This window comes from Alternaria ethzedia, assembly GCF_023757985.1.
Source record: "Alternaria ethzedia strain BMP 0044 chromosome Unknown scaffold_48, whole genome shotgun sequence".
Classification (NCBI taxonomy): domain Eukaryota; kingdom Fungi; phylum Ascomycota; class Dothideomycetes; order Pleosporales; family Pleosporaceae; genus Alternaria; species Alternaria ethzedia.
The window spans coordinates 11,292-23,855 of record NW_026056241.1 but is presented as its reverse complement, the minus strand read 5'-3'; the positions used below and the strand labels follow the sequence as shown (position 1 = coordinate 23,855).

Here is a 12,564-nt window from a genome sequence, read left to right as displayed (position 1 = left end):
AGTACTGTCGGTTCATACCACCAACCTGCTTACCATCACGAGATCTCTCGGTTGCGGCTACACACCTGCTTCCATGGCCATGACTCCAAGGATGAGTTGTCAGAGTGCCAGTGGCTCGCTGCTCGCTACCACCTCATATAAAGTAAAAACCGAACAGGTTTGTAGCCTTCCTAAGATAGAAATAGGTATGCAAAGTAGGCAACCTAACGTCAACGTAGGATCTAGGGAGTTTCCGTTGTTTTTCTTTCTGGAATAAGGTGCTACGCATCATTGACGGATCGCTCCACCATAGTGTGGAAAGATGTGCGTGTCTCTAATTTGAGCTACGTGGGTGATCCCCAAGTGCACCCGTGGACGGGTAATTTCAAGCTTGCCGAGGTCGGTCCGCTAGCACCTAGCACGCGGTGGAAATATTTCCCCGAACTTAACAAAGTTGCTTCTTTTACATCCCTATATCTCTGCACACACAACTTAGTTTAGAATATCCTAATAACTAAAAATTTAGAGAATTAGAAGCTCTACTTTTCTAGTTATTTATATTCTTTTGTTCTTTTGTTGTTGTGTTGTAAGAGAGCGTTAAACAACGTTGCTACTATTAAATAATAGGTTAAGTTAAATACTAGATGCACAATATTAGACTATAATTAGGTGTATTGTTCTAAAAAAGACTAGAAGCGAATTGCTACTAAGCTATAATAGCGATTGTAAGGTATTTATAGCTGATGCTGAGTTAGCCTGGGCCCTTTGGGGCCGGGACCTGACAGCTACTTATCGATAAGCTTGGTTTGGTGAGGCAGAGTCCGGCCAATTTCTTCCACCGCGTGCCTAGGTACACGCGTACACTGGACCTGGGCAGCGTTAAGAGCGGCAATTATCCGTGTTGCACACTAGGTACTGAAATCGCTGGCGAAGCAGAATCTCAAGCCTTGTAAGTCCTCTTTAATCGCTGCTGCTGACATGGAAGAATCCCGTCGTAGGGCTTGGCGTCCCAAAGGTCACTGGCTATCATTCGCACACGCCGCACAATCTATCGATGGCGATATACAAGACTCTCGTCTGGCCCTACGCATAAAGCACTGGATATCATATGCACGAGCAACACAACCCACCGATAACGACACGGAAGAGTCTCGTCAGGCACTGCGCAGAGAGCATTGGTCATCGTATGCACAAGCAGTAAAACCCTTCGATGGCAGATGCTTTCCATTCGTGCTGGAGAGCGAGTTACGAACCAAAGTTGGCGAGCTTTTGGGCATACGCATATTTACCTCGCCCTCGCCCTCCGAAAAGTCGGCCGTTAAAGACTGGAGACGACGGGCCGAACGCCAGGTGAGGAGGCGTATAGCAGACTACTCTTACCAGAATGCGCGCTCCTCATATCTATCATGTGTGGTAGCTGGTCTTTTCCTGTTGGTAATACCATTCTTCTGGTTTTGCAGTGTTGTTCCCTGGATCACCGGTCTCTCCTACCTCGCCCCAGCGCTCAGCACTCGACCCAACGACATGCGAGGCTCTCACCAGAACCATCGCCGCTCAGAACATCGGATGCTTCGAATAGCCGAGCTACGTAATGCTATCATACAGTTTGCGGGTCCTTACGCGCAGATTCAAGCATGCGGCGTCTCGAAAAGCTGGCGGTCTTCGGCACTTGTCGCAATTCGCGATTCGACCGAACTATTCAGCACTCTGTCGTACAAGCCCATAGAACACGGACGGCCAATCAACGAACGAGTTGTCGCGCCTCTACAGCCTAGCCCGGAGGAAATAGTACAATTCGAGCGGCATGTAATGAATCAACTCGCGCAGGGTCTTTTCGGACGCCACAAGTCGAAGTACTTCCCAGCACGGCTTGCTCTTGCACGAGGTTCAAGTCCTCTACGACAACAATTGCTCGCCAACTATGCACGTGCCTCTTGGCACACACATTTCGTGCAAGGGTTACTCAGCGAGCCTCCGCGTAGGTCAAGGTGCTGGTTCGATTTAAGTCAGTTATCGATCAACCCTTACCTCGATGCGCTTTTCGCAAGGAATGACCAGATTAAACACCGTCTAGGCCGATGGGAGATTACCCTGCGGCCTTCATCGTCCCCAAGGCTTTCGCCATCCCTGAAAACACTTGTACCCAACAACTATATTGCTAGCAAAGAATTGCTAGACAGTATCGGAACCATGCACGTCACCAACCCGCCTTGCCGTGCTCTAGGTCTCTACCACAATGACCCCAGAGGTGGTGTAGCCGGGCGCACCAAACTCTTAGTCAGAGTGGAGAACGTTGATGGCGTACGGATTTGCGAATTTTTGCCTGCGCTACAAGACGCTGCTTCCACCACTCACGAAGCTTGGCTAGCGAACGCTCATGGTCTTGCCGATGACATCAAGCGCTCACACTGTATTGATGACATCTGGAATATACCTGGTGCACCTACGATACATGTCTACTTGGACAGTGTCAGAATGTCAGACAACGTTGGTGCACAAACGCCGCGGGCCAACTTCACTCGCTATACTCAGATGAAAGCCGAGCCTGATAGGCGATCAAGAGAAATGGCGTGGATATCGGAAGATCTTCTCGAACCCGCTGGGGCTATCGTCGATCGAGATCCCATCGACTGGAACAGCTGAGGTATAGTTCTCAAGTTCATGGTAATAATGGGGGTTGGGGTCAGCACATAGTGAGAGCAGTCGTAGAGTCGGGCAGTACCTGAGCGCTGAAACTCCAGCGCATTGCGATCGGGCTTGTCTTTGCATCGCAACAGTCTCCTGCGTGCACCGACTGCTTCCCTATTGTTCTGTATATAGCAATAGTATGCTTCGGGATCCTCCCACCGCCTTCTTTGCCTGCGTCCAACATGTGTTCAGTGACACTCCGGCACCAATCCATCCAAGGCTAGGCGGAGACTCATTGCTCGTCCACTACCATGGACACCAATAAATTTCGTCGATGCCGGTGCTTGACGAACAGTTACATCCTCTCTCCAACGTCCAATCCGCTTGTGGCACTACCAGCATTGCTGCACGCTTCCCGTATGTGAACATGTATAGTCTTTCCAACATGCGCGTGTCCTTTGTCTCCTCATAGGCAGAGGCGTCTCGTGGCGGTGCGATCCAGCGAAGGATGTGATAGGGTGAGGAGGTGTCAGAAGCACCGTTTCAGAGGTGGGAGAGCGAGGGTTCGTACGAGGATTGTTTGATCATTTCCCGGTTGCGTGAGAGCAGAGTACAGCAAAGCAGCGCAGCGGTGCTGAGGCGTCCGGTCATTGTGGCGCTGCTGTAGTTGGTACTGTGGGTGGCTGCGTGCTGGTCGAGGTTGTGCGAAGGCGGACTTCCTCCTTCTGTTAACTTACCTAGGTAGTATCGCGCCTCTGGTCAAGGCCTGGCTTCGTCGTGCGCATTGCTGAGGGGGGGTCAAACGGAGCGGTAGACACCATATTCAATGCTCTTGAGAGGAACTTCATGGACTGCAGTGTCGCAACCCCTAGGACGAAGCGTTGGTGACGTGTTGGTGTGGCACGCGATGGCGGCTGGAGACGTGAGAGATTGGCGTTCGTGTGCTAGGGCGGAGGGCGTACCGTTAGATAGGCCGCCGCCTGCACCATCGTCCCCAGGGCCTCTCGTATCCCCACCCTTTCGCATTCAAATCCAACCAATACGTCAACTCCACATTTGATTCAGGCGACATGACATCCGACGCGGGATCTGTTGCTCCAACGACCCCTTCCCCCGAACCCAGCGAACAGCCAAGATTGGGACCTCAGGAACACAGACGCCGGTTCCTTGTTGCGCTGTATTCAACAAGACGCTCTATTCCGCCGCACCGCGAACAGGCCCTTTTTTCTAGATACAAGATGTCTGACAGGTTCAACCTCCCTCCACAAACACCACCACTTTATTCGCAGAATGAACAATCGGCCGTGGAACAGTGGAGAGTACAAGTCGACGAGCGAATAGAGAGGCGCATAGCCACTTATCAGACTCACATACCGAGCGAACTACCTGCTACAAAGCAGTTACAATCACACCTGTCTGAGCCAGCCCCTTGCTCAGTACACACCGCCCTCGGTATCCGTGAGCTACTGGATATGATACTCGACTTTGCAGGGCCTGAAGTACAAGTTCGTGCATTGTGGGTCTCCCCATCTTGGCGTGCCTCAGCTTTCGATGTTATTAGGAGCAGCACGAACCGAGCAGCTAGTGCTTTCAAGACAGCGGGTACGCCTGTGGAATACGATAACTGGAGGTCGCATCCTCTGCCAAATGTCCCGAACTTCTGTACTTTCCCAGAAGCACAGCTTGCGTCGAACATGCGAAGAGTAATGGAGCACCCCTACTGGTTGCATTCGCCACGCAAATATCCGCATATACAGACTTTGATCGCAAGGTCTCGCGGTTTGCCCGATACTGAATCGCAGCTGCATCTTAACTTGAACCCTCAGAATCTGCCTCAAGGGAGATTACCCAATACAGCTCTTCGATCTTATGTTGAATACTCGGCTGCCTGTTTGGACATGAGCCATCTCCGAATCAACCCATATCTCGATGTACTGTTTTCTGAAGAGCACCGCATTACACATCGTATGGGCCGTTGGGAAATTAGTCTACGTGCTATGGCTACTCTTCATACACTTTTACTCGATGATACGGCTCCTCAAAGGCTTCTCATCAAGGCTATCAGTTCCATGCAAGTCACTGATCCACCGTGTCAATGCTTAGGCCTATACTATCCCGGTAGAGCCTCGAGATCTTCAAGGGCCAGATTCTATACGCTTCTGAGGAGGCTTCGTAGGGACGACGGCATAAGTGTCATTAACCTTTTAAATGCTTTGCAATTTACTGCACCTACTGTATTGTCAGATTAGATTACAGATGCAGAACAGCTTCGCAACGTTGTCAAGACCTCGCATTAGATAGATGATATTTGGACGTTCCCAGGCTTTCCCACAGTTCGCATCCACTTAGACAATAGGCTTATGGCAGACGAACTATCAAACCAGTTAGACAATAGAAGCTCCAAAAAGAACATTCTTGGCTGTCTGGGCGATCATTTCCGCGAAGCATACATACTCGCGGAGCCATCACGGAGTATTCGAGAAGGCGAATGGGTCCCAGAAGAATTGTTCGAGCCAATGGAGAGCGAGACGGGCCGCTCACCTATCAACTGGACGGGTACCTGAGTTCGTCGGTAGAGTGCGCTTGTAAACAGAAAATAAGTATACCTAGGTAGATAAGTTGCGTTCCAGATAAGATATCGCATTCTAGCTTTTACTCTCCGTACAAGAGTTTTCAGAAAGATATCGTCTTAGTGCCTGCATGAATGCAAGACCATGCGTGACCGACTTCCTATCCAGCAGGGTGACTAAGCGCCTACAAGCGCCGCATAGCTCGGCGCGAGCCCCACGCGTAAGCAGCGCGTCAGGGGCCTACCGCGTGACGTCCGAACCTCGAAGCCCCCGACATTTTAGATATGCTTTCCAGTGACAGAACTCACACGCAAATCCGACGAGCGAAATCGTCCAGGTCATCGACGTACAGCGAGAAGGCTTCAGTAATCCAATCCGACAGTATGGCAATCAGCGCATGTGTACGACACCAACCGAGGACCAACAGAACCGCGCCAGCAAAGTCACTCGCGAGACCTGTAGATTGATTACCGCAGAGGGAGTATGATTGAATCTGCGCCCTGTTTTACATGAGACATAGTAGCGAGGGTTGACTGAAAGATAGCAAGAAACAAACCCTAGCGCCACTTCAACCCTCGCCCTCGAAACGCTCGAACGACCGCCTTCGCTTCGCCGCACCCTCCGACACCAGCCTGCGTATATTCTGACGATCAAGCTGCGGCCCCGACTACATTGATAGCACGTTTGGTCGCAGATTCGGGGTTCTGGGCACCCGTCGCGCCATCGCGCTTTCATACATATCTCTGCGGACGGTCACATCGGTTCTGACCATTGAGTTGGGGTAGATGGTCTTCAGGATCAGTCTTGTTCTCATGCGCTTCTGCTTGTCAGTCATGTTGGGCACGCCTGGCAGGCTGATACCCTCAGCATGGTAGGCCCACGAAGCTTCCGAGGTGAGCCTGAAGGTCGAAGTCGCCGATGTCTGTTCAGCCACTCCACAGTATCTGTAGGGGGAATTCCATGTCGTGACATGTCGTGATGGACATAGTCGCAAGGAAACTCTTCTGCTCTGATGTCATGAGAAGGGATCTACCGAGAGACTGTTCACGGGCCAGAACCCTTCGACGCTCTAGCGCAACCTTGCTAAACCACCATGGTTTACTCTGCCTTTCGTGTTTGAGCCTAATCAGTCCTTACGCTATTACCTCGGTTTCGGGCTGCATGGCGACATGTGTTTCCTGAAGGGAACGCTCATGTGAGCTATAACTTGGCCACGACGACCGTCTGACCACTGTTAGCTGCCATGCTGAAGCGTCGTCGTAACCAAGGAACATACCAGCTGTACGGTACAGCAGCCTTCGGGTCTCAAGCGGAACAGCGGAACACCTTTGCTATCCCCTCGCCCACAGGGCAAGACTTGGATAACGAGCGTAAGAGCTCACTAAAGAGTACAAACCGGCGCTATCGTCTCGCCTGCTTGGCCATCAGAACACGAGTTCAAAACGTACTCATCGCCCAGTACACACTAGTGATGGACTTCTCAGCATCTGGGCGGCAGTACTACACGGTCGCCTGTTAACATGAGCATTTGCCACGTAAATATGACGGACACTCGCTTAGTATGCGATATTCAAGTTGATCGAGGTAACGAACAAAGCAACAAGACCACCACACTGAAAGGGCAAGCCCGACACTTCAAGACCATGATTATTATCAAACACTTCATTTTACTAATGGAAAGAGAAACAAATGGAATACGATGATATTTCTATGTACAACCTGATGCGCCGTCCCACAAAGTCCGTCAAATGTCTTGCCAGCAAGAATACTTAAGTACAAAATCTCCAATTCAACTCAACCAACTGACTACTGCAGAGCAGAAATCCTCCAATAGCCTCCCTACACGTTTGACCGTCAATGGTGACCCTCCTCGCACACCTATTGACTAGAGTTCACACGCTTGGAAGAGGGGGATGAGTCTTCATCCTCTTCGCGGGGTCGCTTGGAGGGAGTGAACTCGATCATAGGACCGAGTCCCTCCAGCTCAGAGGTGGTAGTGGGGTCTTGGAGGATGTAGAGGGCTTGCGGCACAAGCCGAGTCTTCCAGACCGGTGTCTTGTCACTGAAGGACAGCTGTCCCCTGTAGGTCTCCTCGACGAGGTAGATCATACCGAGTTGATGTGGCATAACCTCGCCTGGGGTGGCGCGTGGCAAACCAGCTCGCCATCTTGCGATGTCCGCAGGAGCGTTGCTCGCGGGAGGGGTTGCGTTGCGTGCGTCAAGTATCCATGGGTAGCCACGCATACGCTCCTCAACAGCCATCGTGTGGACCTCACGCTCTGGCTTGCCCCCGTACCTAAGTCTGAACTGGTCTTTCAGCCTGTTCTGCACCTGATGGTGTGTTTCCGAGAGACGGAAGATTCCACCCTCGGCGACGCCCAACGACCTGTTACTGCACGCTGTCAGTACATGTATCACCAAAACGTGGGTTTGGAATGACTTACTCAAGGCGCGCGCCTGGGTCGCTTGCTGGTGGTTCCCACGTACCGTTGACGATTGCTCGGAGCATGCGAAGGTCCGCTGCGGTATGTGCCACCGCGGCGGTGTTTGCGTCCGAAGGAATCATCCCCGAAAAGTTGAAGTTACGCCCAACAACGGTGGTGTTGTTGGCAAACCTGCTCTCAGGGTCCGCATGAAGGTACCGGCAATGTACCAGTTCGACGAATAGATGAACCAGCTGCGTCAAGACTCAGTAAAGCATCAAAAGTAGACGTTCGAGTGACATACCCTGGCTTTCAGCGGGCTGATGGTAGAGGCGGCAGAGTTGGTGACGAAACCAGTGGCATTGATGGGCAATGTGGGCTCGTCCTGCATCCTTGAGATGAGAGTGTTCTCGAGGTCAAGTTTCCTCATAACCCTGATTGGCATTAGCACAAGATCTCTTGCATTGATAGGTACCAAGGTATACTTACTCCTCCGTTCCCCGGTTCACAACTAGTGAGCTCATCGTGGCAGCGTTGCCAAAGGGTGTTCAACAAAAAAGTATAAAGGTCGTATGATCGATAGAAGAGCTCTTCGTGGTCGACACAGAAAAGCTTGGGGGATGTAGTCGTCGAGCTGTAGCTTGGGACTTCAGAGGAGAAGAATCTCATGTCCTTATATACTCAAATGTCATGAGCTTATGCAAGCAACATGCGACACTGATACCCACAAGTAGGTACGGTCGTTTAATGACTACAGGGTACTGTCTCGATCGAGATCACCAAGTCAAACATCCGCCTTATCCTCATCTGGCAATGTCTGCGGTGTGACAAGGTTAAGTATTTTTCGACTACGTGACCCGCAATCGAGTAGTGCCGTCTTTCTCATGTTTCAGTCGTAACAATCGACAAGTATTGTCACCATGTTGAGAATTGGGAGAAGAGTTGAACGTATTTAGAGTTGCACAAAACCGCCAAAGTCGTTTGATCCAAGTAGTGGTTTCTCTCATATTGTAGTATAGACCATGTCGTCTTACACGATATGCGCTCCGTCACGCGTTCCGGTATACCTAGCTACTCCACTGAAGCACCAATAGCTGCCGCAAACCTTGGCCGAGAATTCGAATCCACCATCGGCCCTGCGCTTATCTCTCAACTCGATACAAGCAAGCCCCTAAACCCTCTTGGTTGTGTTTCCAAAAGTTGGTCAAAATCGCTCGTCCTGTGGCTGCTTTCCTACGCTACTGCAAGCACTATCAGCATACGGCCCGGGAAGGCTCTTCACTAGAAAGCGCTACTCAATCCTGAAATCTTACCAAAGAGGATACCTAGGTAGTGTTAGCCCTTCCTGGATAAGTATCGTGAGATGTGATGAGGAGGAGACTCATCGCCGTACCGTGGATGTACATGGAGCGTACCAGCTCAGAATCACCTGGGCAGTCGTCGGCAAATCACAGTCATCACATACCCAACCACCCAGGGTACCTTCAAAGTCATTGCAATCGGATCATCACGAGACGAGCGCGCAAACAAGAAGGTTGGCGTTCGTCCCGTCCTTGCAGATTAGATAGACCCACTGTGGAGTACGATCTTGGCTCGGCATCTGCATCCGCATCCATATGTAGACGCGAAGTATGGGACGCCCCACCCCCAACGAACAAGAAACGCAGAGAAAAAAGAGTTCGGCGCACGTTCCCAGTTCGCACGCTGCAAGCGAACTCGATGAATAAACGTGCGCTTGTGCATAACTTCTCCGTTCTTACTTTGAAGCGCCGCCCTTTATCACGGCTCTGGCAACAGCGGAGTAAGGACCTCGTAGCAGTGATAGTTGATTCCAGTAGTACTACGAAGTGTATACGCTCGACGGTCAGCTCGACCATGTTGTAACCATACACCGTTGATACCTAGGTAGGTATGTAACGTTATTTTTTTTTTAATGGAGACGGTATACTTCAGCATGCCAGGGCCATTACTCGACACGATTTGTGGAACTGTCTCACCTCTTGCATTCGGTATGTCCCTGCTCATCTACTCAGGTACGACGTTGCGGGGCCCTTACCGTTGGGCCTTCACGAAGCTGAACCCGCAGTGTCGTGGTCGCTGCCTGACCACCTGGGTACTACCTACCTAGATAGGTAACGTCGGCTGTCGCGCAACCGGCCGCGTTACTATCTACGTAAGTGTCTCTGTTTCGAAGCACACACACACCGCTGTCGCATTTGAAATATCAGAATTGCGGGTTGTTTCCGACTTGCTGCACTGGAAAGTAGATCGCTCGCCCAAATTCTGCCTAGTCCTGAAGGCTGTTGCGACAGTGGTCACCCTCGATACCAATCGTCACCTTTTCAGATCCTACCTCAGTGTACCTGCAATCCTTTTTGCTGCTTCCATGCTTACCGCGCAGTATTCGATACGATATGTTGAGACGACGTCGAAGCGCGCGCCTGCTTCTTCTTCTTCTCACGGTCCTAAGCTTCGGCGGACTAAGCTCAGTCCTGCTATTGTGCTCATCGCGCACACAGCCGCAATACAATGAGGGCGTGCGTGAGAGCAGCAATGGTGAGCTGGTTACTATCATTCTCTGTCGGGTAGCCTTAAGCTGTATGCTTGGGCTATGCCTCCCGTTCATACCATCTTTGCTGGGCCAATATGTACATAAGCTAGTCAAAGCAATTACAAGATGCTGGCAAACTTGGTCGGCGCATGCTTATACATGGTTTCGGCAAAGGTGGTACCGCAGAGATAACTTGCTACGTCATGAGCTCCCTTACAACAAGTTCTCCACGTCTATGAGTAAGCGGATGCGTGTCTGGTACTTGATGGCCGACAATTACAACAAGCTCTTATCAGAGTATGATCGTGTTGTGGTTGTCAAGGAGGAAGCTAAGGAAAGCGACGAAGAGACCAGTCTTAATTCTTCGAAGCCTTCAAAGCCATCAAAGCCATCGCAATCATACCCTATGCCAAAGCGCAATCTCAATGACCAGCCCGAACCAGTACCAGGCAGCAGTCTGAGTCAAAGGCGCTCTCTGTTTACCAGTCTTAAGCATCGCGTCTGCAAGGCTTTTCACGCACTACTTTCCGACTACGAACAGACCAACCTCAGACAGCGCATCCGTAAGGCTATTTACGTACTATTTCCCAACCAGGAACAAGCCGAGTTCAAGCAGCGCGTTACCGAGGATGTCCACAAAGCCCTCTTCGCGCATCCCGCCGAATACGCCAAGAACATGCGCGAGTTAGCCAGTCAACTTCTACTTAGTGAAGATGATGAGGCTTGGCTGGAGCATCTGGAGCAGTGTTCTGCTACCGATATCATGAGCTTGGACGTCTGGTCCTTCGCCCGAGATGGGTCGGGTGCCAAACACGAACCGCCCTGTACGTGCCCAGATCACTCTGATAACGACACTCGCATGCCCCGCAATGCAGACATGCCTGTCTCCCGCTTCAACTTCGACATATTCAGCTGGATCGTCGCCATCGCATCGTATCTGGAAGTCTACAAACGCCGCTTGTTCCAGCCACTGAGAGCCCTCTCGAACTCCTGTGTTCAGCGTATCTCCACCTGGTTCGCGGAATGTTGCAAACTCTACGAGCGCTGCTCATTCCAGTCATTGAAAGCCTTATTGGTTGACTGCGCGCATCATCTCACTACCAAGATACTGAGCATTTGGAGTTCCATATGGCCATCGTCCGCGACCGAATGCTGTTTCTGTCAATGGAAGAAGAGGTATGGCTACGTGAAGAGATATTCCGCGCAGTCTATCGCAAAGATCAACTTCAAGAGCATACCTGAGGTATGTTCCTGGATTCTCGACACGGCTGCTTCGATTCACGTTACGAATAACAAGGCGTGGCTGCACGATTTTGTTTCGGCTCGGGCTGAAGCTGATACCATTGCCACACAAGATGGCTCCCAACTGGCCATAGATGGATGGGGTTCTGCGCTACTGGTGGTCTCAGAGAAGGACGGTGTGAGAAAGGAAGTGAAGCTGGAACGCGTCGCATATGCACCAGCTGCGAGACATAACGTGGTATCGATTCCAACACTGGCCGAAATCCACCACTACAATGGAAATTGGAACCACACAGAGATGAGAGTATTCGATAAACATGGAGATGAAGTGGCAGTCGCACCACTACACTCGGGCCAGTTCCATCTCAATATCTTGAACGCTCCGCAGTCCCAGTGCCATCCCTATGAGAGGGATGAACAAGTTGAAGCGAGAATATCCAGTCCAAAAGCGTCAGTGATGGCGATAGGGCCGGTCAGGCATCGTGATTCGTTTACCCCGGTACAACGCACGGAGCCAAATCACGCGCTTCCTCCAACACCACCTTCTAGCACTCCTTCAACAGTTCCCCAGTACCACAGGAATACATCGCAACATCCAGGCTATCCTCAAGTGGCCGCACCGCTCGCATCTCAATACCAACATGACATGTCACAGCAAGCCTTTCGCCCCACCCCGCAGTATCAAGAGGCAGTGCGTCAACACGAAGGGCATCGCCCTCTACCATATGTGACGCCGTCTTTAGCGCAAGCTGCGAGACCGCGTCAATATGTCTCGCCCTATCCAGGACTGCAAAGCTACAACCCGAACCACATCACAACAAGTCCCGGACAAATGTACGCAAGTTCTCCTCGGACGTGTACTCCTGTACCTCCTCCAGCCTACGCCAGTACATCACACATGATGAGCCCCTCTTCATATGCCTCTTATTCACCCATGGCTGATATAGTGAGACCAGTCGCCTCCCCTCAGACGTATACTCCTGTGCCTTCTCCAGCCTACGCCAGTACATCACACATGATGAGCCCCTCCTCATATGCCTCTTATTCACACATGGCTAATATGGTGAGACCAGTCGCCTTCCCTCAGATAGGTTATTCGACGCATGCATCTGGAAGTCAGTACTCATCACCATACGCTTATGGTACGCCAGGCCAGCAAGAGTACCAAACC

General features: G+C 51.3%; 2 protein-coding genes across 2 annotated transcripts; one reads left to right on the top strand and one right to left on the bottom strand.

Annotated features, from left to right (window-relative positions):
• Positions 1-7,055: 7,055 nt before the first annotated feature.
• J4E87_010400 (uncharacterized protein) lies at positions 7,056-8,124 on the bottom strand (the record flags this gene model as incomplete). Its single annotated transcript, XM_049381974.1, has 4 exons — positions 7,056-7,569; positions 7,622-7,854; positions 7,905-8,034; positions 8,090-8,124. The coding sequence occupies 4 exons, from the start codon at positions 8,122-8,124 to the stop codon at positions 7,056-7,058; spliced, it is 912 nt and encodes a 303-aa protein (XP_049228245.1).
• A 2,262-nt stretch (positions 8,125-10,386) lies between these two features.
• Positions 10,387-12,124, top strand: J4E87_010399 (uncharacterized protein; the record flags this gene model as incomplete). The annotated part of the gene is given in 4 exon segments (XM_049381973.1): positions 10,387-10,390; positions 10,448-10,975; positions 10,988-11,843; positions 11,965-12,124. The coding sequence occupies 4 exon segments, from the start codon at positions 10,387-10,389 to the stop codon at positions 12,122-12,124; spliced, it is 1,548 nt and encodes a 515-aa protein (XP_049228244.1).
• Positions 12,125-12,564: the final 440 nt, after the last annotated feature.